This window comes from Haliotis rubra, unplaced genomic scaffold (assembly GCF_003918875.1).
Source record: "Haliotis rubra isolate DU_JTF1 unplaced genomic scaffold, ASM391887v1 Scf425, whole genome shotgun sequence".
In the NCBI taxonomy this organism is placed as follows: domain Eukaryota; kingdom Metazoa; phylum Mollusca; class Gastropoda; order Lepetellida; family Haliotidae; genus Haliotis; species Haliotis rubra.
Genome location: NW_025767108.1, coordinates 196,608 through 223,670, shown reverse-complemented (window position 1 = coordinate 223,670; position 27,063 = coordinate 196,608). Strand labels below are relative to the sequence as shown.

Here is a 27,063-nt window from a genome sequence, read left to right as displayed (position 1 = left end):
ATGTTCTCATAATTAAGATACTAGTATACACTTTATTTCACTCCGTCCAAAACTCAAGAAAGTCACTATTCTTCTTCTTCACTATTCGATCAACATGGAGGAAGGTAATTCAATTCAAAGTCCCATGCATCTCTTTATAAAATTCTGAAATATTTAAAGCATGGTTTTATAGGCACTCATATGAATTAATTTTGATACTTGGATATTGCATGATGGGCAACTGCTGACACTGACAATATTTCCGTTTGAATAAAAATATTACTCCTCGAATATTTTGCTATGTTAACAAGATACAGTACTGCAGTAGGCCTTCAGATTGTGCTTTTGAAACTTAAAACATCCGAAAATGGGTGACAAATTTAAGAATATCCAAGAGCGAAGGGGACAATATCCGCCACATTGTTCTTTTATGTAACAAGTTTTGCTATTTCAGTCGACCCTAACCGAAATCAGATCGCTGTCAGATTTGTTTACATTGTGTCATGGCTTTCTCGCCTGTCTCATTTCAGCTTTATGGCCTACCAACACAATGCTCAGTAGTGACTAAAAACGTTAAGCAAAAACAATTTTGTAGTTACGAGAATTGTCCGTGTTTATAACACTTGCAAAGTCTTAAACTTCTATTTGTTGTCATCAACTGGTAATGATTTTGCACATGTGCAAAAGTGTGGAAATTCGTGCAAATTCTCATCTGCAGGCTGACGTAGGTTTCGTGAACAATGGTGCAGACATTTAACTGATCGTTTGGCCTATCGCACTCCTTGATCAGCCTCAATTTTTTTGTCTTTACCGTAATGGTTTTCTTAAAGGTACACGTCAAATCGCAGCAATATGTGATAGATATAGCGTGTGTAAATGGCATAATTCGAAGCACATCGCTTCGGGGGCATCGTTTGACCCCGGAAATAAGTCTGACAAATCCACACAGCGCGCCCGGTCTGCTGATTGGCCGAAATTGACGCATGTGCCAGTTTTGATTGACAGACTGGATCGGTCTATTGTTACCCCTACTGGTATCTCTTTAAGAGGTATAAATGGTGGCGAACTGTCCAAGTCATCCAAACGGTAACTCAGAAGCTTGAGATCCTGTGGCTGAGATCATCCATCTCCCACATCCTTTGCAAAGAAAGGAAGCCAACTTCCTTAGGCCTCTCATAAATCCCACTGTGCTTAGGTTGGCTTCTTTCTTTAACACAGTAATTCTTCAAGTCATTCGCATTGTCAGTCTAAGTAAATTTAGGCTCAGTATTATTCGTTACTCTACTATACTGAGTCTAACAAACCCTAGTAGAAGGTCGCGTCAGCTAACCTTTCAGCGATCCATGACCATCCAATCAAACGCTAGACGGCTGAATGGATTTAACCAATCAGACAACAGCTACTATTTAGGGTTTGGAGGGACTTACAAAATGTTTTTTTCATTTTCTCTTGTCTTGCTGACACTGATCACTCAACACTCTGCATGAAACACAGATACTTGACCTGATATACGCTTAGGGGTTTCTGATCACATGGTTACTATTAGCTTATATTTCCGCAAGATGACATCTTGGAATATTGACAAAAAGGCTATTTTCAGCGACTGTTTATACACTGTTATGAATAATGGCGTCCTCCATGTGTATCACTCGGAAGCGATCATGCAGAAACTAGCATTCAGAATCATTCGAGTACAAACGTTTTCGAGGTAAAAGTTCAAACGGTATGTGCAAATGTTAATTTTCGCGATTTGGTAAGCTGTGGTCTGATTGGTTAATTCAAAAGGTTAGCTGAGGCGACTTTCTACTGGGGTTTGTTAGACTCAGAATAGCACTAGCAGTGTAATGAATAATACTGAACCTAAGTTTACTTAGACTGCAGTCTTAGGAGATAAAATGGGTGTAGGAAAAGAAGACGACCAAGGTAGCTGGAAAAAGTGCACACTACAGTCATCCTCCCAAGAACAGGATTGAAGCAGGAGCTAGGCCATAACAGTCCAGAATTTATCATTGATAAAAGTTGTACCATGTCAGATGTGAGCTTCCTCACAAGATTTGGCATGAGATACCAACATCTCAATGGATTCTCAGGCTGAAAAGATGGACAAAATGATAGAGAGCATATGTCACACTGTAGTATCGGGGTAAGATCCTTCACAATACTCAACAACAGAGGTGTGGCCTGTCCTCTTCGAATTGTGTGGATCATCATCATTGTGCAGTTAATGAGTAATAAGTAGGACATTCCATCAGTTGCTACTACACATAGAATCAAAGCAATGGCCACATTATAACATTCAAGAAAGATTTAAAAATTAGTTTATGTTAATGATCAGGTTAACATTTTATTCTGTGTAAACAGAATTATGTCAATTTGAATCAAAAACAATATGCCCAGTGGATTATATGAGGATGTGTTTTTTCAAGGTCACTGCTACTGAAAGGCTGATGGACAACGACTCCTTACACAAGGTAGATAAAGATATGTCAACACTCTAAACCAATGGTTCAGTAAACTAGCCAATAATATCTCTATGAGGATACTAAAAGAAATAGGGTCATGTCCAACATAAATAAAGTTCTACTATGTCTACATCTGTTCATTTTTTGTATTTTAACACTTCCAGAATATGAACACACTGACCACAGGTGTGTAAGAATTTGTACATTGCAACTATTTCCCCCTGCTGAGAATATTAGATGTTCAAGGAAGGAATAAGGACAAGATTGAATTTGTTCACTTACACTTATTGCTGTACCCACATTGCTATCAGATTTTATTACAAACCTTACCTTACGGAACTTTTCAAGCTGTTTATAGGTGTCAGGATCTAATTCTTCAGAAACATTCTTCATCCAGAGCAGAGCTCCTCTGTATTCTGTGCGTGCTCCCTCCATTCGGTTTATCGTGACAAGTGTGTCTGATATTGCCCTATATCGGAATGTTTCTACTTCCTGGTATAGCCGCACCAACGGAACACGTAATGCCAACCTGCAAAAAAGGAAACAAATGATCACTTCCGACAATTCAGAAATTCATCTTTATTGGATGAAATTACACTTCAATAAAGAAGGAAACTGTGGTCAAGCATCAACAATATAGTTATCTTTGCATATAATTCTAAGAATACTACCCATATCACATCATAGACAGCATTCTTGTAATTTCACACATAAAAAATATTTAGGTCTTTAACAAACGTCCTTTTCACTGTCAGCCATGCTAATCAGTTGTCAGGAACAACTTCAGTATCTACACGGAATGAGAGACTTGTCACTTCTCCCCAATCCACAACTACATCCACTCTCTAGACTATTGTCAAAATTGTAAACATCACAATTTGCATGTTTGTCGGAGGCATAATATCCACATAATTGTTTTTCAATGTGAACAGCACACAATGATTGTTCATCAGTGAGTTGCTCATAAACACTTTCCTTTAGCCATAAACAAAGCTTACACACGGCAAAAGCTGAAAAACACTGGGAAGGGCCAAGACAAAGTTTGCCAAGTCATTTTAATCATGGACACAATATCATCTATCTGACATTATCCAAATGTGACATCATATCAGCAATACAAACATATTCAGTTGGTTAAAGTTTCTACAAACTTGATACCAAACTGCCTCATGAACAGCTGAGACATTTACTGGTTTGAGGCCAACAAGAGGCAGAACCGTATGCAAATGGTAGGGAGGGAGTTGTCCCAGAGAAGAGCCTGCATCTTACCCTCTCATTTGCTAACAGGTTCAATGGCTACTTCATTGGTGCAAGCCACCTTCAGAAATTCCTCCTTATTTGCCCTCTAATTCATTACCACACATTTCTGTTACACCTGCCATGATAATTTCTAAATACCAAAGCAAATTCGTAACATAACTTTACAGTGATTTTTCAAGAGATCCAGTCTTAACAATTCTTTTTCATGAGAGATCCTCCTTGGGGTACATATAAGCATTAAAATGTCCATTTTCAATCCCTACGACAGTTGTAACTACATTTTGAATAAAATATTTACAAAACAAAAAACAACGTTTTTGTCTTGTTCGACCACCCCTACGGACCCCAGAATGGACCCGTCCGCCAAGAACAGGTAACTCTAGGCGCTAACCTCGTACCTCACTTTCCATGCTGTCGTTTGTCGGTATCAATGTGTCCTTCAGCTTATATGTTGATTCTCTCTTTCGACTGACAAGATGGGCGATAATTGATAAATGTTTTTGAAAGTTTTCATTCATCACTTGTTGTAACTTTCGTCTTAGTCCCTGTCGGCTTGCCATCTGCTTGTCATCTGCTTGTCAAGATGACGGACGGGAGGCACATACACGCTTGCTTTTGCAGGTTAGCCTGTAGCTTTCTTGTCTAGGTTTGTGTGTTGTTTCACTGAATTTGTAAATATTTATCTCTTTTCAGGTGGAATATTTATATTACGTGATTTACTCTAAATAGTTGTATTCACGTCATATATGTTGCTTTATGGGCTCCATGTTATGAAGTGGGCTAGCATGCACTAGTTCTTATTTAAGTACAGTCTATATGCTAGTATGGTTAATATTTATATTTATCAATCGCCCATGCGTATTATTGTGGTCAGACTTGACCTTTGTTGCAGTTTAAAACCTGCGCTACGTGCAAGTCATCTATCCCCGTAAAGGAAGGTCATGCATCGTGTCTAAGATGTCTAGTGGAGGCGTCGCACGATTCGTCAGGGTGTGTTCCCTGCCAGGCGTTTTCACCCAAGACCTCAAAAAAATCGAGACATGCCGACTATTTGTTTTTCTCCAATCTCATGCGGGCGGGGGGTGATATCTGGGGTCATGAACCCCCTTCCAAGAGATCACATAACAAAAAATCTTCCACTAGCTCAGCGCCACCGGCTGAGTCGGGGGCAAAGAAAGCTAGGGTCTCTAAGGAGTCGTCACCTGTTCCCTCCACCTCCAAAACCTCCGCACCCCCTGCTGCTGCCTTAAATATTGATTCAATTGCTTCATTATTTCAGCAACAAATGCAGCAGCCGATGACTAATGTGAAGTCTCGATGGTCCAGGTGTCTCTGCTGGGGATGGTGGCGGCCCGAACTCAGGCCCGTTGAGCGCACCTTTCCCTGGGCAACCTACCCCGAGTCTCGGCTCGGGGGGATGGTCTGTCTGCTGTTCCTAGTGCCGACCCGGGCTCCGGCCCCGGTAGGGCGCAGGATTCGTCTGCCGCCGATGGGCGCCTGAGCATACCTGGGCAACCAGGTCCCTCGGTGCCCAGAGGCTTGGCTGGGCACACTGGGCGGCCTGCTTCAGCAGTTCCTCCCTTGTTGCCTCAGCCCCGCGGCTAGGGTCCGAGCCAGGGACAGGGCGATCTGAACCATCTGGTTATGATCTCTTCCTTGAGCCCTTCGTGTTCTATGTCAACGGTGCTCACGAAGCCGTCTCTCTTTACAGAGAGTTCGGTTACCGAGGGATGTGATGATGTGGACATGGAGGAGGATGGGGGCAGAGACGAGCCTGAGGGTGAGGTCTCATACTCTTTTGGATCGTCTCTGAGGCAGGTGCGCGAACTCATTGCGCAAACGCTGCCTCAGGTTTCTGTTCCTGTGCTTCGGCCTGACCTCTCGGAATTTCACCTTCCGGGGGAGGCTTTTGCGCCTACGCGAGTGGCTGAGGCTAAACACACTGGTTGCAGAGGTGATTAATCCTCTCCTCTCGGGTACTTGCTCTCGTTTCGATCTACCGGAGCTTAGCAGGCGGTACCTGTTGGTAGAGGAGGCACTGTTTGAGCAGCCGGTGGTGGTTCCTCTTCCTCCCTGGCTTGGAACTGTGCCGCCATTCCCTGCCAACGCCCCAGCTCTGAAGTCGGCCTATCGCTCTTTTGAAGAGCAGTATAGGACGGCAGCTCAGCAGTACTGGGTGGCAGTCTACTCAGCATACTTATCTGCATTGCAGGGGGAACTGGTAGATCAGGGAGCGTGTGGGGATGATGCGTCGTCCCCCTCGTTGGAGAAGCAGTTGACAGACGTCCATTCACATCTTGCACGTGACAGTATCCGCTGTTGTGCTAGTATGATGATGGGCGCTGTCATGGGCCTGCGCCGTTTGTGGCTGTCGGTGGCGCGTTTTTCGCCAGCCACTCAGCAGGCGCTACTTTCTCTGCCGTACACTATGGGTTCCACCCTTTTACCTGGGGCATTGAAAGTAGTGCGTGAGGCCGCCGAGGCGGTAAGCACTTTTAAGGACTCTAAGCCCTTACTAGAGCAACCCCTCACATCCCGCCAGCGGCCTGCGCCTCCTGCTACTTCGTATCCTTCTGCGTCGGCGAAGGAGCCTGCATAGTGGACTGCTCCACTGCAGGTTAAGAAGAGCAGGAGGGCACGAGGCAAGGGAAAGGCTGCAGCTGCGCAGCAGTCTTTTCAGGGAAAGGGGAAGCCAGCTTCCCATTAAATCTCCCTCGGACGCCCTTGTTGCCTCTCACACACGCAAGCGGAGACTTGCCGACTGTACGAGTGCACTGCCTCATGCCACATGTCCCTGTAGGCGGCCGGCTAACACTCTTCCTCCCGAAATGGGTGAAAGCCACTTCAAATCCCTGGGTCCTGTCCACACTCAGGGACGGCCATATGCCACAGTGGAAGCAAGGTCCACCACCATCTCCCAGGAAAAAGCGGGCATTCTCTGTGCCGAGGTCCAGTCTCCACTGGAAAAGGCAGCCATCGAGGTGGTTCCTCTACGAGGGATTTTACTCTATGTATTTCATAGTGACCAAGAAGGACGGAGGGTTCAGACCCATACTCAATCTAAAAGGGCTGAACAAAATGATAGAAGTGCCGTCTTACAGGATGGAGACACTGCGCTCAGTGATCTCCTCCGTCAAGACAGGGGATTGGCTCACGTCAATCGATCTCAAAGACGTTTACCTACATGTACCAATGCACCCCGACTTCAAGAAGTACCTTCGGTTCTCCTTCGACGGGAAGTGCTACCAGTTTCGTGTACTCCCCTTTGGTATCTCCATGGCGCCAAGGGTGTTCACCAAACTCATGTTAATCCAGGCTCAGTTAGCCAGGTCAGAGGGCAGGTTTTGTCACTGGTTTGTTCTGGCGACAGGGCAGTCTCGGGCCTTTGGGCGGAGCACAAGATCAGTCTGCATATCAATGTGCTAGAATTGAGAGCGGTCCGACAGGTGTTCGAGAGCTGTGGATCAGGTTCTGGCCAAGTGGTTCGTCTAGAGATGGACAACCAGACGGCCATGACCTATATCCTGAAGGCAAGGCGGCACGGTATCAGCGTCTCTTGCTACAGGAGGCGTGACAGTTTCTGCTATGGTGCGACCACTACAACATACGAGTGATGCCAGTCTATCTCCCGGGGGTAGACAAAGTTCGGGTGGACGCACCCTCCCGTCATATACTAGCTCCACACGAGTGGATGCTAGACCGGGGGATATTCGGGATTATCTTGTACGGGTCGTTCCAGGTGCCTTCCAACTCGACTAGACGGACAGGGTACTGTGGGCATTCCCACCGATACCACTGATATCCAAGGTCCTATTGCAGTTGGCCACCCAACCAGCTTGACTGTTAGTGCTCCTTGCATTTGTACGAGCTATACACAGAAAGGGTTAACACCACCTTCTGGGTTAAAAGCTCACTGGGTTAGAGAAGTAGCCACATCTAAGGCTTATGCTGCGGCTCTGCCTATTGAGGAGATCTGCTCCGCGGCTATCTGGAGCCGGCCGAGTACGTTCATCCGGCATTATCAACTTGACAGACACTCCAGTGAGCGTGCTCAGTTCGGTCAGTCAGTTCTCTCCAGTTGGCAGAGTCGTAACTCTCTAGCCGATTGAGCTTTAGATTTACGACTTTATCTGTTTTTTACTGGTGGCGGGTTTGCGGTCAACTTTCCTTCCCTTTTAACCCTTACTTGGTGTTGGGTTTTTTATGGTGATGGTTTGTTCTCCCCGTATATCTATTTTGCGTTATTCCTTAGAAATCTAGGATTTGCTGCGGTTTCATGGGATTTAATGTCTCTCCCTCCCTAGGTATTTATGAAACTCGGGATGAGGGTGGGGCACTATTGTTTACTACATGCATAGTTCACTGCTTCATTTGCATATGAGCAGAATATATTACCCCTGACCCTGGACCACGCCCTCGCCTGATTGGCTGAAGAGATCACGTGGCCAGGTAAGTGAGCTGTTCCTTTATATAGTTGGGAAATTCCACTTGTCAGGGGCGTAGTTTATCAGACAGAATACCACTCACAGGACTCTTGTCTTTAGGAGTCTGGCTTATGCTTATATGTACCTAAAGGAGGATCTCTCATGGAAAAGAATCAAACAAACCTGTAGAGGTTGCTGATTCTTTGATGAGAGTCCTCCTTGGGGTACGGCCACTCACCTCCCCACATTCTGTCTGATACGTTCTGCATGGAAAGTGAGGTACGAGGTTAGCGCCTAGAGTTACCTGTTCTTGGCGGACGGGTCCATTCTGGGGTCCGTAGGGGTGGTCGAACAAAACAAAAACGTTTTTTGTTTTGTAAATATTTTATTCAAAATATAGTTACAACTATCGTAGGGATTAAAAAAGGACATTTTAATGCTTATATGTACCCCAAGGAGGACTCTCATCAAAGAATCAGCAACCTCTACAGGTTTGTTCGAATTTCCTCGGCATGGTGCTTAACTAACAATAAAGCCACCTAAAGTAATGCCTCACCCAGAGTAGTAAAATTGTACATGTCAAAAGATATTTAGGGGGATTGAACACACACACATTAAGAGGAAAATCGTGAGTGAGTTAATATTTAATGTCACATCGGCAATATCTCAGCCATATTGTGACGAAAACAATTTATACAATATAAAGAGAATAGAGCAAAATAGATAAATAGAGGGATGAATTTCATTAAGGTGCACTGACAGAAACAAACTCACTGATCATTGTAGGATGTATTACCACTAAACAATAACAATCAAGCTCCTAAGTAAGGAACTAACAACTGGACTCTCCAAACCTGAGTAGGTCATCATAACAAGCGAAATACCAGTATATAAGATACCATGACTGACAGCAAGATGACAGTTCAGTGCAAAGCTGACCCAGTCCAAATACACAGAGAGTTACTACAAAAACTTGAAGTGGGTAAATGTTAGTGCAAATGGATCAACAGACTTTGGATCAAACCAGCCATAGCTGGACAGCAAGTCTTGTCTTGAACTTAGGTTGGAAGGTGCAAATCTTGTCACATAAACTCAACTTTGGGATTATCTCCCAGGGTTAAATAGCATGAAGCCTTCACAAGGGTGAAGAAAGCAATGGTAGGCAGGTTCCTCTCAAACAGAAAAACAGTCCAGAAATCTCTCTTGAGTGGATTGAGTTCTTGCTCTGTCAAAAATCCCTGTTGTTACATATATTGCGTTTGGTCATGGTAATGTGTCATAATGTTATTTTAACACAGTAATTGTGAGCAATATTGATGTCCCTGATGTCACCAGTTAAATACCTTGTGTTATTTTTGCAAAGCGAAACACAATCAATCAGTAATCTAATTCCACTGAAAATGATGTGTTTGTCACTCATGTACTACACAATAATGGAAGAAATACCTCAAATAAGAACAAACAACAGATTACATCACTTTAAAAATGCATTCACTTACATCAAATAGCCATATAATCTTGTTAAGTGACAGAAATGGAAGACTGCCCTATGTTTCAGCTCTGTGTTTAGGATTCAGAAAAACAAGGATATTGTGTATTGTATGGTAATTGTGCCATATAAGTGAGAAAATGCTGAAGACCATCTCACCTCTGCTGTGCCGCAAAGCTCTGTGATTTGCCTACAGCGGCCATCATCTTGCCAGCTCGGGTCTTGTCATGGCTGCTCTGAGCTTTCAAGAATCGACCCATTGCATTCTCCTCTTGAGACACAGCTGCAATAAATAAAAAGTATGAACAACATGCATCGTGATCTTCAATAAACTTCTTATGATTGTCTTAAATTTTCCTCAAACCTTTTACATGTGACACAGAAGCAACCTCATACACAAACAATTCTGTCACAGAATGGACCTGTATGCAGTCCGAAGTGAACTTGAAGAGGCACTTAAACACAATTTGGCAATGTGAAACTGCTTTGTTTCCTTATTCCAGTAACCAACTGCTTTAGTCAATCATGGATGCATATGGCATCTTCAGCAGGGTACGATTTCCTTTTCTCTTCACTACCTGCATCATCAGCAACCAAATGATATAATCACATGGCTCAATCAAAATATCTGCTACACCATGTTAAGTTGAAATACTGTATTTTCAGTGAATTTGAAATTTTAACAATTAAAAGAGAAAAAAGCTGTTGGAGTAAATACTCTTCAGTACATTTGGTACAAGTGTATGAACCCTTGTGTGAATAAACTTGAGGTTTCGTTGCCAGAGACAGAGCTCAGAACAGGTTGACAGTAGAGTGAAGAAAGCTATCCACCCCAAAACATTCCTGAGAGAGTCATTAAACAAATGAGGTGATTCAATGGTCAGGCTCATCACAATCCTCCTGGTCAGCTCTGAAGGTACCTGCTTTCTAACTTTGGACAGAAAATGGTATGTCTTGGCATCCATTTTGGTTGAGATTATGGTCACATTTGGTCAGTGAATAACTGCTCCTGCATCCTGGTGATGCAAGTAATGTATAAGTCCGACCTCATCCGTCCAGGTGGAAATTGAATTCCCCCAAGAGTTCAGTAAAGTCAAAACCAGTTCAAATTCAGCTTATGATGATTTGTCAAATTTGTGTTTGTAAACCAAAACAAGCATGTTTGTATTGAGGTACGAGGTGTGAAAACAGTCCTTATCTAAACTGAATAAATAAAACAAGCATGTTTGTATTAAGGTACTGAGGGGTGAACACAATCCTTATCCAAACTGAATAAATAAAACAAGCATGTTTGTATTGAGGTACTGAGGTGTGAAAACAATCCTTATCTAAACTGGATGAATAAACCAAGGCACTCTGGGATACTGCATACACAACAATACCAAATGGGACTTTTAAGCATTCCTCAGCATTCCCACTTTCAGCTTGGCTGAGAGAATAATGTTTTCGTACAACTCCAATATCTAAAGTACGTCACTATCCTCTTCAGCAAATTTGACGTCCTGCATGACATGATAAAGTTGCTCAGGAAAGGAGTGTGCAGGCTTGTAAATCAACAAGTTTTGGATACTCAAAATCTTCATCGGTTCCCCAGAAGCAACATGAGATCTTGCTTTCAATCTGAGTGTGTCCGATGGCTATTCCTCCCCTCCCACTGACTGGCCAAGTTGCTGATACCTGCTGATCTGAAACATGGCTTGTGTCTCACGACAGTGTTAAGGGCATGGATCTGGTTCCACATGACTAGTAAGGTTCTACTGGTCACCATTGTGTCAATGGTTCTCTTCCTGTAACATTTCAGTGAGACCTGGATCCGACTTCTCGAAAGAAACATACTCAATTTACTCAATTTTCAAACTGAATTTGACGATTTGAAACAGCTGAGTTTCTAATTCAGTTTCATTTTTAAGAAAAAAAGCCAAAACAACTCAATAACCTATCAACCAAACTCAGACTGTCTATTAAGTTTAAATTCAATATCAATTTCAATTTATTGTTTTCTCAAATGTGGGTAAAAACTGTAACTTAAGTGAAAATTCAAGACTTAAGTTTGTTTCAAGTGAGCAGGCTTGGTTCCACAAAACTAATACTTCACTTCCCAAGGTCAAGGGCATCAGCAAACTAATCCAGCAGTGATTTACTGTGGTCCAAATACTCTTCAGCAGTCCACAGACCCATTCAACAGTATTCAGGGTCCCATCTTAGGATCTCAGAGCGTTATCCACCTGTCCATGATCATCTAGGAACCAGTCAAGTAGTCATCGGACATTTTCATCTGCAGTGACCATGGTAAACAGTGCATCCTGATCCTGGTTATCCATTAGAGCAACAGAGCCCTCCTCTCAGATGCCTAGCTTGGGGGCTACCTCAGCCTTCTAAGAAGGCATCTGCATTTTCTCTTGCTCTCACATTTTGTGGAGTAGGCCCACAGGTACTTATGATATACTGTGAGCATACCCACATGTTGACACATCATGTCCTCCAAGTGCGAAGCCCATTTCTTGTGTTACATTCCCTCAAAAAGTCACTCACTAACTCAATCAAGGCCAACAAAACCCAGGATGAACAGACCATTCTGTTGGAATAATCTTGCTCCTTTTGGCAGTCTCCCAGGATGTTCAATTTCCCAACAATGTGTCAGGCTTTTAATCTGCAGTTCACTGAGATTGATAATAGGAACAAAAGTGCAGTCTCCTTCATCTATTTTTCTGCTCTTATACCAAACTGCTTCTTTATATAGGCAATCACTGAAGAGTCGTCTGTTGCAACTAGAACTCATGATTGATGTAACTTGGGTCTCCATGTATTGACGCTCTTATATATTAACTTCATCTTGAAACAACTAATTTGGAGTGTCTTTCCTCCTTTGACCATACTCCTTAGACTGTGGTTCCATCCATGATTACACCCAAACCTGTGCCTGATGCATGACTGTAATGATGATAGACTGAGACAGGAAACATACAGTAAATGCCTGTTTTAACAATCAATTTTCTGCAAGATGCTGTTTAGATACTTCAGATGAATGGCTTCAGGTTGTACATCTTTGTCTAGACTGAGCTTTGTGGGAATTCCGCCAAGTCTGTATGGAGTCTTCCTCTGAAGTTTAAGATCTTGTAGAGAAATTTGAATCCCCAGGCATAACATCTACATTGCCAGGATCCATTGGCAGATCGAATGCTTGTAGAATCATGTTCCTGGCCTTGACAGCCTTGATGTTATGAAGCGAGAATCTGAGTCCTGTGTGAGTATAATGTCCTGAACTGGAACATGCTTCAACTTGTGTGTACCAGGAATCCCAGGAAAGATAAAATGAGGTAAGTCAGGAGGGCTGTCTTTGAAGATGAAACTTGTTCTGGTCTGCTTTGAGAAAACTGTCTTTGTATCTGTAATGTTGTACATGACATAGATGAGAAAACCTGGTGATAGGGGTACGGATCCTCTTGACATTACTTCCAGCTCTGACATTACTTCTTATTACCTCACTTGTGGTTGTAGTCATTTATTTACATCACTTTGTGCCTGGCAATAGCTGTCTGCTATTGCAATTTTGAGCCAGCTTGCATCTGTAGCCTTGGTAATATCTTTTCCTGATGAAGGCTTGCACAAGATAAATATGCTTTATCTCTGCCCTTTGTCTTGAGTAGCTGCCATATCATATCTCAAGGCATAGTTGTCTGTCCAGATAGTCCACACTTTTACTCAATGCTGGTATCATGTCTTGCCTGTGGCCCATGAGAACCAAATTGCTGATGACTGATTTAGGGCAATACTGTGAGGAGAAAAACTATTTTCGGTAGTTTCAGAGGTTGTTCCATAAGAGGGGTGGTAATCATGCCCTCAAAGGGACTTTTCATGGCAAAAGTGACAACAAGGCATGTGGTAAAGGTCAAACCAGAGCACCTCCTTCAGCTTCAATCTCTAGAATGACTACATTTGACAAGTCCCAGCAGGGGGGAGAGTCTGCAGACTCCTCCAAGCAGTGACAATATGACAGTGGCAAACAAATGTTCTCACACATTATTCATACAAAGCTTTGAACATAGAAGTGTTTCCCGGAGTTGTCTTATGTTACCATGCTACAATATGCGTATGAAAAAAAATGTTTTTACAATAACTTTCCAATCAAGTAAACATGAAAATATTAAAGAAATGGGTAAACGGATATTATGACATCTTACAATTGGCAAAAATCCCCGGGTCTTGAGGTCCATGGATGACCCCCCATGTTATACATAACACGGAACAAATAGTATTTTCCATGTGCATTGCACAAGTGCTATTGCATGTATTGTGCCCAGTAAAACTATGATGTATTGTTGGAAGTGAACAAACAAACTTTGTAAATGAAAATGGGAAACTTGCAATCAAACACCACCAGACATAAAAATTCAATTGTCGTTCCTGTTATGCAACCTGTTATTCAACTACACTGGAAAATCAGCTACGTACACGTTTTGCTCCAATCTACTAGAGATTCAGTTGAAACTGTTCCGAAAAAAACCCATTTAAACTAATTTGTATTCCATTATCAGAAGAATTTATATCTCAAGCAGTTATTCAGGGATGACATATTTTGCTATCCTGTAAGTCTAACATAATAATTAACACTACCTTCTCACTTTGAGTAAGTTACTGGATACATTCTACGTATGAGACCATCTGACAAATCACCATTGACTTCCCACAGTACATGCCACTTGGATTGCAAAAACAACATCTTGGCATATGTACAATGAATACTTTTTATTGCGATCCACACTGAATTTCGCTAGTTTACAACATGATTAACCTGTGCACAACAGCGAAATTGTTGATATGCTATTTCCGATGATGTGAACATGTGTGATCGCTGAGGAACTTTTGTTTTTATGGGAACCACAGATTAGCCCATGGTTAAACCGAACATGCAGTATCGTAAAGGGGTGTGTTTTTGGGGATGACTGTAGTTGTATTTTTGAAATAGCACAATAAAAATGTAATTTTTTGAGTAAAATTGATATTTTATACTTATCCTGACTCATGCTCTTTTGCTTGTCTTCTTCTTCTTGCGAACATAGTGGAACACTTGTATCTCCTTAATTGAAGCTCCCTTCAATGTAAAATCACTAATTGGTACTCACCAAGAGTTGCCTCCCTTGCCCTTTTGGCGGGAACAGGTGTCGCCACCCTCTGGCCTCATGCTTCACTCTCTCCTGATTTTGCGAGCCCAACACTTGAATTTACAGGGAAATCCAAAGTGTTATGTGGGGAGGATGGGAGGGCTAACCTCATGAGTCAGGATAAGTATAAAATATCAATTTTACTCAAAAAATTACATATTTTTCCTTATCCTGACTCATGCTCTTTGTTTGTAGAATCCTACGAAACGGAGGTGGGCAAAACAGAATACTTTGGATTTATAGAATTAGTGATTTATATAGATATAACTGTAATAACCCCTACGGAACTTCATAAAGGCATAGACTTAGGATTATTCCTCTATTATAAGCCATAGGTTATAATGCCATACTGGGGTATTTACATTAATAATATACTGAGATATTATAAATAACAATATCAAAGCGACTCTGATAGAGAAGCTATACCACTGAACATATATACATAGTGCTAGAACTCCGTAGAGTTATAAGCTAGATAATGCATGTAACAATTATGCATATTAATCTCGTAAGACTACGCGTGTTAACGCTTTTAGGGACTGTCAACTGCTGTGCGAGGACCAAGGGACCGAAATGGTGAATGCCTGAGACGTCCTCGGTGGTGATATCTCTCAGGTAGTGATTAGCAAACACCATGTTAGATTTCCAAAAGCATCCTTCCATAATTGTATTCAATGAACAGTTACCGTAGGGCGCGAGTGGAAGCTAATGCCCTGATCTCATGGGGATTTGATGCTGTTGGAGGGTCCAGTCCTGCTGCCTTGTAGGCTGGCATGACAGTTCTTATCCATATAGATATGGTGGTACGAGACTTCTGTCTGAGTTGTTGCCGACAAGGGATGAATAATCGTTTGAGAAATCTTCGCCTTGTTTTGGAACGTCGAAAATAGATTTTGAGAGCTCTGACTGGGCATAGAGATAAGTCCAGTGTATCTTGAGATCCGAGAATCGAGGATAATGCAGGGATATGAAATAACCTGTCTGGTTGACCTGGTAGTTGATTTTTGGCGATGAAATCCCATCTTAGTCCCAGGTGTGCTGTGTTTTGATTGTCATCAAACTGTATCCTCTCATAATCTAGTGCGTGAATTTCCGACATCCTGGCTGCTGTGGCTAGAGATAACAGGAAAAGTGTTTTCTGTGAGAGAAATTCAAAGTTTGTTGATTCCAACGGTTCATAAGCCTCACTTGTGAGGTGTTGTAACACTATATTCAGATCCCAAGCTGGGGCGTGGAACTTCCGCTTTTGGTCCTCCAATCGGAAAGCACGTAGTAAGGCCAGTAACTCTGGAGTTTTAGTCAATTTGACACCCGTTCTCATGCTAATCACAGAACTAAGCGCAGCAAGATATGTTGACAATGTCGAGCCTTTTAAATGTTTGTTTTGCCGTAAGTAACACAAATAATCTGCCACTTGTGGATGAGTAGCATCTCTTGCTGTAAATCCCTTTATTTGCTGCGTAATTCTCAAAACTGTGCCACTTGTCGCCGCATTGCCACGCGGTAGAATTATGTAAGGCAAGCGTGACCGCTTTTGCGCCTGGTAGAATACCCTCTCTTTGTTTAAACACATTTTAATACAGTCCATACGCGAAGTTGGAATACTTCTGGGCTTCCGTGCACCTGTTTGGTGTGTGGATGTATTAATAGATTTGAGCTTTTGGGTAGCTCTAGTGTTGGTTGACCGATTTCTTGAATTAGAATGGGAAACACGCTCTGGCCGCCAGTAGGGCGACCAAAGTGAGTTGGAGGCTCTGTGTTTGCCTGATTTTCTGTAACACTTGAGGTATTATTGCTGGCGGCGAAACGCGCGACGCATTGAGGCCTTCCCAGGATATGCTTAGAGCCGCCCGCTTCCCATGTTTGTGGGTCTGGGACTGGTGACACGAATGTCGGTAGCTGATTGTTGAAGCGTGTGGCTTAATAGATCTACTAGCGGCACTCCTATTTGCATGATTATCTGTGTAAATATTTCTGTATTGAGCATCCATTCTGTCGGTGACGGTTGATGTGGCCGAGAGAGTGCGTCTGCTAGTACATTCTTGGCTCCGGGAATGTGACATGCTCTGACATGTAGGTTTAGATCGTGGATTAGATCGAACAGTTGAAAGCTTAAAGTCAATACGCTCAGTGATCTCGCTGAACCTTGTTTGTTCACATAGAACGCCACTGTCGAAGTTGTCGGTATGAATCATTAAGCGCGATTCTGTAGAATGGTGCTCCAATGAAGTATGGCGCTGATTACAGCTTTCATCTCTAACATGTTTATATGGAGCTTGCTTTCTTGCTGATTCCATAACCCTGATGCTGTCCGGTTGGCGAGATGAGCTCCCCAACCTTGGAGCCGACGCGCCTACATATAGATGGGTTTTGAATTCCTGCTCTTCTAAACAAATACCTTCGCAGACATTCGACCTCCTGGTCCACCATAGTAGATGAGGTCTGAGACGCGTTTCGTAGACTGAATGGTTGTAGGTCGTCGAGATGTGCATTGATGAAGACCTGTAATGGGCGTAACTGTAATCTGCCTGTGACTGTCATGTCTTGGGCTGATGTGAGGAGACCCAACAAGCTCTGCCATTGTCGTAGTGGTAACGGAGAGAGTAGAGCTGGCGGAATGGTCTGTTGGATCTTGAGCCAACGGTCTTCTGGTACGACGATACGGTTGTGATTCGTGATAAATCGAATGCCTAGGAACTGCAGATCTTGCGATGGTACTAGGTCCGACTTGAGTAAGTTTACTAACCATCCTAGCTGTGTTAGTAGCTTTATGATGTAGTTTAACTGTAGTTTGAGACGCTGTGGATCTTGATCTACTTGTATCCCGTCGTCGAGGTAGAACGCACTGCGTAGCCCTAGACGATGTAGATAGGTGACAATAGGTTTCGTTATCCTCGTGAATAGCCAGGGGGCTGATGATATGCCGAATGGGAGTACTTTCCATTGGTAATGTAGCCCGTCTAGTGTAAATCTTAGATATTTCCTGGATTCGGGATGTGTAGATATGCGTCTTGCAGATCTATACTGGCCATGTAATCCATGGGGCGAATCAACTGCCGTAACTGAGGAAGGTGTATCATGCGAAACTTTGGTGGTTTGCGTAGATCATTCCTGTTGAAAAAGCTCATGTTGTAAATGAGTCTGTATTTCTTCTTGGAGTTTTTCTTGGGTACTAGGAAAACTGGGGAGTAGAAGCCTGGTTCGATGTTTACTTGATCTAGTACTTCTATGGCCTGCTTGGTTATGAGTGATGTAACCGCCTCTCTTAACTTTGGTAGTTGTTGTGCCTGTAAGTCCTAACTTGTAAGGGTTGACTGTCAGCGGAGGCGTGGCCTGTAGTGGGATACTGAAATCCGTGTTTAAGAATGTTGGAGACATAAGGGTCTTGTAACATTCCCCAGTTCTCCCAGTGTAGTTGGAGGCGCCCACCACTTGTGACGGTTGTACTGGAACGGCTGGGGTGGAAGACTCCAGTCGTTCAACCTGTCTTTCAGCGCTTATAGTTGCGGGAACCTCTGGGTGTCCTGCCTCTTCCTGACCCTCCTCTATCGTTGCCATATGGGCTTAATTTAAAAGAATCTTTCCCTTCCCTGGCTGGCTATCTTCCTATCCCGTGCTTTCTGTAGTCCCGAGAACTTAGATCTCCCTGAGTATCTTTGTGAAGTCTGCCTGATGACGCTGGCTAGCGGTCCATCGACTTGATCATAAGGACTTCTCTGGAGTCCTTAGTGACTTCCTTGGAGACTTTGTCTATTCCTCCGCCAAAGATGTTTGGGGATGACCACGGGCTGTATAGAGTGGAGCTGTAAAGTTCTCACCCCAGCTGCAGGAAGCGAGGAGGCCTTGACGACGAAGCTAAGGTCAGCTGCTGAGACAGATGTGAGATGATCTGTAAGGAACTGCTGGTCCTTCTTTGCATCAGAAGGGCCGTGTAGATCATCCTATCATCTTCAGAGGTCGTGATACGAAATCTGGTGATAAGTGTCTCATTGATCGCTCTAGATCTATTTAGGCCAAAAACATGCGTCTCGGGCCATGTTTTCTATCTGCACCAGCTTGGCGATCGTCAATCTTGTAGTTCTTGTTCTTAACATCGCTGATCAGCTTGTAGTTGTCATCGATGTCTTGTGCCTTCAGGAAGGGGTCCATGTTGTGCGTGGAGAACTTCTTAGCGTGAAAGTTCGGCAGATGTGGTGTCTGCACTTTCGTAGCTTTAATGAAGGCTGTATCTAGATTATGTGGCACCGCAGCAATCGGGTCGATCGGAGGTAGGGTGATGGCGTCTGCATCGTCTTCCTTCATCAGGTATGTCTGCGCTGAGTTGCCACTCTTGGACGGTGAAGATAAATCTAGGTTGTTTACCATCCAATATCTTATCTCAGCGTCTGAGAAGATGATGCCTCCATCATCTCCTGTACCAGCATCGGAGATGAGAGGTTGATGCTCTTCTGATGGTGAACTGTGGGCTGCTATCTCTATGTCGGGTGACACTCGGGGAGACCTGACTGTAGACCCGCGCGTCGACTTGTGTGGTGACCCGCGCAGGTGATGTACGTGGAGATCGGGCGTGGTGAACGGGCGTGGAGATCGCTCTAGGTGATCTGCGCCTATGGGAAGACCTAGATCTCGCGAGGAGAATGTTGACGGCTTCGCGGAAGCTCTTGAGTAGTCCCTCGACGCCCTTCTGGACGATGACGATCTGTGTGACAGCCTTCGCGGCAGCCTCTGGCGTCCGACCTGGGGAGCGGCGCCTTTGACTTCCGCGGACGGTTTCCGCGACGCCTGGTGGTCTGAGTCTGCATCTGAGGATGAGGCCGAGGACGGTGAGGCTCTTTTCCGCTTTCGCTAAGGCCTTCGCTGAAGACTGTACATCTGGGTCCTTCGCCGAGGTGGTCTGTGACTTCCTTCGGCGGCTGCTTCGTCGTGGCTGCTACGCTGACTGGGGTGCCTTTGGGGTGTCGCCTGCGCGCTGCTCAGGCCCTGGGCTGGCTGCTTTTCTCGCCTGTAGTGGCCCTCCATCATGGTCATGATCTGCCGCAACAGCTCGTCTGGGATGGTCTGCGACGGCGTGGTCGGTGCCCTCTCTGCGATGACAGCTGCTGAGCCCTCAGGGAAGTCGCCTGACATCAGTGTAGAGGCATCAGGCTGCATGGCGATCTCTGCTGATGTCACTGTAGCTGTCACCGGTCGCTTCTTGTGGCGCATATCAGGGATGATGATCGGCTGATCATCGTAGAGGCCCAGTTCGGGCGGCTGGAACGATCTCGGCTGAGAAAGTTCTTGACGACTTCGTGACTTCCCCTTGATGTCGACGCTGCCCTGGGGTCCGGGTCTGCGCTGAGAAGACGCCGTGGCCCTCTTGGACTTTAGCTGCGATGACGGGGACGCCTGGGGAGGCAGGACGCTTCTTACAGGTGGCGGACTGCATCCCACGCCCATCTTCCGACGGATCTCTAGCGAAACACCAGACGGGAGGGGGTCTATCGACAGCAGCTGACTGGAAGGGGAATCCGATGTATCGGCCATGTCTAACCCTTGTTTGCGTGACCTATCTGCAGTACGTCTCACGACGCAAAGATATTTATGAAAAGCAGAATTGGATAGATTAATGCAGTAACTGCAACGTGTATCAAACGCACAAGGCGTAGCACAACTAGGGCATAATACATGCGGGTCAGCAACCGAAAAACGTAAATTGCAAATAGTACAGATTTTCATCAACGTAATACTAGCTGAACAATCACGATAAGGATAAGGATAAGGAAAAATATGTAATTTTTAGAGTAAAATTGATATTTTATACTTATCCTGACTCATGCTCTTTTTGCTTGTCTTCTTCTTCTTGCGAACATAGTGGAACACTTGTATCTCCCTAATTGAAGCTCCCTTCAATGTAAAATCACTAATTAGTACTCACCACGAGTTACCTCCCTTCCACAAGCGTGGGAACGAGGGCGCCACCTCCACCCATGTGCCTCACTCTCTCCTCATATACTGAGCCCAACATTTGAATTTACAGGGAAATCCAAAGTGTTATGTGGGGAGGATGGGAGGGCTTACCTCATGAGTCAGGATAAGTATAAAATATCAATTTTACTCTAAAAATTACATATTTTTCCTTATCCTGACTCATGCTCTTTTTGCTTGTAGAATCCTACGGAAAAGGAGGTGGGAATATATAATACTTTGGATTTTAATAATTAGTGATTTGAACTGTGATGATTGTAATAACCCTATGGGAACTTCATAAAGGCACTGAACTGATGAATTCCTGCTGCTAACTTATCAGCTGCCATATAAAGGTTATTACAATGTACTTATTACAAAGTACTTATTATGATAAAGTATATATAACATTAATACAATGCTTAAGACTAATAGACTTAAGCTTGTTAATATGCTAGTATAAACTCCTTAGAGTTTGTTAGCTAAATTACTTTAAGATATAAACATAGTACTAAGCTTAAGATATGATTAAACTTAAGCTAATTTAAGATATGAATAAGCTTTAGCTACATATATAATAGCAAACTCTGTAGAGTTTGTTAGCTAATATATTTTTACAATATGAGTATAGTACTGTGCTTAAGATATAATTAACTTAAGCTACATATACAATAGCCAAAAACTCTGTAGAGTTTATTAGCTAATAGACTTATAATGTAACCATAGTACTAAGCTTAAGATATGATTAGACTTAAGCTAAATGTAAATAGCAAAAAACTCCTTAGAGTTTATTAACTAATATACTTTTTATGTTATAAACATAGTACTGAGCTTAAGATATGATTAAACTTAAGCTATATATATAAAAGCAAAACTCTGTAGAGTTTGTTAGCTAATACAATTTATAATGTAACCATACTGCTTAAGATATGATGAACTTAAAGCTCACATGCAACCAAAAAATCAAACATAATTAAAACACAATTATCACTTATTCATGACATATAATATACATTGCTGGTTATGAAAAAACATAAAAACAAAATTATAAGCGTACAATCGCAAATCAAAAGTGCAATATTGTGTACTTGGGTTTACTTCCCAAGAAACGAAGCAGCCGGGATACCGAACCCAGTCAGAGCGGGTGGGTATGCACTCAATAGTAACGGCTGGTTCATTTGCAGATGCCCCCACGGTTCATTGTGTGTGTATATATAGAGATGCTGGGTTTGTAAATACATGCTCATTTTTTGCGTATAACATTTTGCAATCAACAGACATCATAACATGTCATGTGTTCAAGTATCACACCTGCCTGTCTGTGTAATTGCATAATGTAACAGAGACCGAACTCGGGCCATAAATCAATGTGTTTTGTTTATGGTGTATAGGCTGATTGGTGTTAAGTTCAAATTGCATGTGGTCAGTGATCGCAGTTGTGTATTGAATATTGGCATTAGCAGACAGGCAGGCAGACACACAGGTGTCAATAAAACAAGACATTGAGTTTTGTCTGTGACAACGACATATCTATATCACAGTTAGAAATTCTGTCAACGCTAAATAATGACATTGCTTTTAAGTATCGAACTGAGAAAGTGACTCGGTAAGAAGAACGTGTGGTGAAATAGACAAATGAAATTATATAAACAGTTTATTTACTGTCATAACATATAAAAGCTCGCCTGTGAGATATCAACAAAACATTAGGAAAATAGCTCACACCAAAGCCTTCACCGAGTATTCACCGGACAGCCCGCTTCCAAGTTGCGCTAACCTATTTCACTGCGCACGTGCTATGAGAGCAGCCCAGCTGTTGAAACCAGTTTTCCCCCGAAAAGTCGGGGGAAAATTAGTGAATCGTTTGAACTCCGATTTCGCGTGTTTTTTTTCATCGCGCTATTTTTCAACTTTATAAGTTGAATTTGCATTTTTGATGATTTGTTTCGGTAAGTCCATACCGAAAGGTATCAGAATCTGCAAAGTTGTGTTTTACGTTGCATGTGACCTTTAAGCTAATTATATAATAGCTAAAAACCCTTTAGAGTTTGTTAGCTAGAATACTTATATGCTATAAACCTAGTATTGAGCTTATGAAGGAAACCTTAAGCTACATATATAATAGCAAAAAACTCTGTAGAGTTTGTTAGCTAATACATGTTATAATGTAACCATAAAGCTTAAAATATGATGAAACTTAAGCCAAATATATAATAGCAAAACTGTTTTAGAGTTTGATAGCTAATATACCTATATGATATAAACATAGTACTGCGCTTAAGATATGAATAAGCTTAAGTTACATATATAATAGCAAAAGCTCCGTAGAGTTTGTTAGCTAATACATGTTATAATGTAACCATAATGCTTAAGATATGATGAAACTTAAGCCAAATAGCAAAAACTCTTTAGAGTTTGTTAGCTAATATACTTATATGATATAAACATAGTACTGAGCTTAAGATATGAATAAGCTTAAGCTACCTATATAATAGCAAAAGCTCCGTAGAGTTTGTAAGCTAATATAGTTTTACAATATGAGTATAGTACTATGTGATGATAAAAAGGAACTTAAGCAAATTATATATAGCATGTAGCTATTTAGTACTGTTATAAGATAAGTAGAAATCTGTAAGATTGACTTATCTTCTCCGAGGAACTGTCAACTGTTGTGCGAGGACCATGGGACCGAATTGGTGGATACCTGAGACGTCCTCGGCGGTGATATCTCTCAGATAATGGTTGGCAACCACCATATCGGATCTTCAGAAATAACCCCTCCATAATTTCAAATAACATTTGTGTAGATCAATTGTAGAAGTTAGCGCTCTAATATCATGAGTATTAGAAGCTCATGGAGGGTCGTATCGGGTCCATCAGTCTTGTAGGCACGTAGTATGACAGTTCTGATCCAAAGGAGATGGTAGTACATGAGACTTCAGTCTGCGTAACTTGATGATAGAGGAAATAATCTGATGCATTTTTCCCTCCTGTTTGGTTCGGTGGAGATAAATTTACAGTGCTCTTGCTGGCCATCGTGATAGAATCATCGTATCATGAAGTCCAAGTATGTCATCCAGGCGTGTTCATAAACCTCACTTGTGAGGTGTTGGAGCACTATATACAGATCCCCAAGTTGGAGCGTGAAACTTCCGTTTTAATCCTCCAATCAGAAAGCTTAAGTAGGTTTACTAACCATCTAGTTGTGTTAGTAGCTTGATGATGAAATTCAGCTGTAGTCTGAGACGCTGTGGATTTAGATCCACTTGTATCCCGGCCGCCTCAGGTAAATTCGCCAAGTCCTTTGACGATGTAGGTGCACAACCAGGTGTGTCCTCGTTGAACTTTATGTAAAATCGCCTGACTGCCGTGTGCCTCGCCCTAACTTGACAGGGAGGTCTCTAACCTGAAGAAAGCAGCCCAATCATGAAGGTTCAGATTAACTGGACTGTAAGGAGGCTTGCTCGCTCACTGATATATAGTTGTCACTTGTAACGTAAGTCTTGAACTGTGAACTAAGATCGACCTCTGCGTAGGTCGCTGTCCATCGCGTCCAATCAGAACAAGGCATTTTGATTCTGTAGTATACCCGCTGTGATGTCACCGGTGTAGCAGGAAAAACCTTGTATAAAATCTTGCCGTCGCTTTATATTAGCATAATCGCCGGTCTTCACCGTAGCTTCCCAAAGTTACCCGAGTGACCACGAAGTTTCGGGGTTAATGGTAAACGCCACAAAACCTCCGGTAAAATATACCTCGCTCTGTAATATTAATGCTGGGTAGGTTATTTTCCTGGCTGTCGTGAAAGTAACTTCAGTTTTGAATATAATTCCGACTTCCTTATATAAAGGTACAATAAACTTGCAAGTTGTCAGCTTGTAGACTGTATACATGAATGTATCGTCATAATTGTAGAATTAAAGCTGAACTTGTTGTACATATTACTTCTCAGAAACGTTGACGATTATGAGTTATACTCGCTGTAACAAGGCTGCTGTTCAATTTCGATATTGAATTGTCTGCAGATCTGCGTAATGGTCACGCATGTAGATAATCGTATCGTAGTGTGGGATAGCATATTCTAGCAATCTATACGGAAAGTTGATTTCTGTGAAGATCTATGAAACGTCGTTGACTAATTAATATAGCGACGTTCTGTGTTGTAAATAGCCTGTGCAATTGTCTTCACGTAGGCTTATAGACGGCATATGTCATACAGTTGATAGACAACTTATGCGATGTCTTGAACGGACTGACGAGTAGCTATATATGACGAGTGGCTAGTATATGGAGACCTTGGAGGATACTTCCTCGGTGAACGCCGGAGACTTCACGAAGCTCTCGAAGTATCCCTTCTAGATCTTCTGGGTGAAGTAGACTTGGAGCCACTTAGCCTTCGCGACCTTCGCGAAGGTATCGAGTCAGAGTCCGATCAGTATATATATATGTAATTTTTAGAGTAAATTTGATATTTTATACTTATCCTGACTCATGCTTGCTTCACGAATCCACCTCTGTGTTCAACAGGATGTGGGTCGGCGGCCGCTTACTCCTCCTCGGCGCCCCTTGTAACTGGTGAGGCTCTAGCTCCTTCGCTGGAGGTGTCCTGGGACTTCCTTAGCGAAGTGTCTAGAGTCCGATCAATATATGAGCGTTAGCTTCATACAGGGTGTGGTTCTTGCTGGTTCTGCATAAGTAGAGCCGAGTAGATCATCCTATCATCTTCAGAAGTCGTGTCACGAAATCTGGTGATAAGAATCTCATTGATCGCTCTAGATCTATTAAGGCCAAAGAACATACGCCTCTGGCGCTTGAACTTTCATGGCTTTATATGGTAGGCTGTGTCCACATTCTGTGGCACCGCAGCAATCGGGTCGATCGGAGGTAAGGTGATGGCGTCTGCATCGTCTTCCTTCATCAGGTATGTCTGCGCTGAGTTGCCACTCTTGGAAAGTGAAGAGAGATCTAGGTTGTTTACCATCCAATATCGTATCTCAGCGTCTGAGAAAATGATGCCTCCATCATCTTCTATCCCAGCATCGCTGATGAGAGGTTGATGCTCTTCTGATGGTGGACTGTGTGCTGCTATCTCTATGTCGGGTGACGCTTGGGGAGACCTGACTGTAGACTTGTGTGCAGACTTGTGTGGTGACCTGCGAGGTGATCGACGTGGTGATGTACGCGGAGATCGGCGTGATGAACGGCGTGGAGATCGTCTAGGTGATCTGTGTCTATGGGATGACCTTCTCAGAGATCTGCGAGGAGAATGTTGATAGCTTCGCGAAGCTCTTGAGTAGACCCTCGATGTCCTTCTGGACGATGACGATCTGTGTGACGGCCTTCGTGAAGCTTCCTCTGCGTCCGGACCTGGGGAGCGGCGCCTTGACCTCCCTGACGGCTTCCGTGATGTCTGGTGGTCTGAGTCTGCATCTGAGGATGAGGCCGAGGACGGTGACGATCTCTCCCGGCCTTCGCGAAGACTGTACATCTGGGTCCTTCGTCGAGGTGGTCTGTGACTTCCTTCTCGAAGGCTGCTTCGTCGTGGCTGCTACGCTGACTGGGGGTGTCTCCTGCGTTGCTCAGGCCTTGGGCTGGCTGCTTCTCCCGTCTGTAGTGGCCCTCCATCATGGTCATGATCTGCCGCAACAGCTCGTCTGGGATGGTCTGCGACGAAGTGGTCGGTGCCCTCTCTGCGATGACAGCTGCTGAGCCCTCAGGGAAGTCGTCTGACATCAGTGTAGAGACATCAGGCTGCATGGCAATCTCTGCTGATGTCACTGGTCGCTTCTTGTGGCGTACGCCGAGGATGATGATCGGCTGATCATCGTAGAGGCCCAGTTCAGCGGCTGGAACAATCTCGGTTGAGAAAGTCCTAGTAGACTTCGTTGATTTCCCCTCAGAGGTCGACGCTGCCCTTGGGGTGCGAAGTCTGCGTTGAGATGCAGTAGAAGCCCTCTAGTCTTCGGCTGCGACGATGGGATGTCTGGGGGAGCAGGACGGTTCTAGGAAGCGGCGGACTACGTCCCACGCCTCTCCACCACTCTAGCGGAACACCAGACGGGAGGGGGGTCGACCAACAGCAGTAGACTGGCGAGGGGTTCAGGTGTATCAGTCATGCTAGACTCTGCATACGCGACCTATCTGCTGCGCGTCTCAAACACAAAGTAATTATTTATTAAAGGCAGAATTGGATAAATTAGTACCGCAACTGCCACGTGAATAAAATGAACATGGCGCAGTACAGCTAAGGCATATTAATGCGGATCAGCAGCAGAATAAAAAACGTAATCTGCAACAGTACAGAAATTTTCATCAACGTAAACCACAGAACAAACATGGCG

At 43.5% G+C, this 27,063-nt stretch overlaps 1 protein-coding gene across 3 annotated transcripts in view; it reads right to left on the bottom strand.

Moving 5' to 3' along the window:
* Nucleotides 1–27,063, bottom strand: part of LOC124288794 (islet cell autoantigen 1-like) — a 171,103-nt gene that overhangs the window by 117,568 nt on the left and 26,472 nt on the right. For all 3 annotated transcript variants that reach the window (XM_046725323.1, XM_046725322.1, XM_046725325.1), the window contains exons 5-6: nucleotides 9,774–9,897; nucleotides 2,772–2,970 (exon numbers count right to left, since the gene is read on the bottom strand). In XM_046725323.1, coding sequence (XP_046581279.1) covers nucleotides 2,772–2,970; nucleotides 9,774–9,897 — 323 coding nt within the window. The remainder of the gene's footprint in view (nucleotides 1–2,771; nucleotides 2,971–9,773; nucleotides 9,898–27,063) is intronic.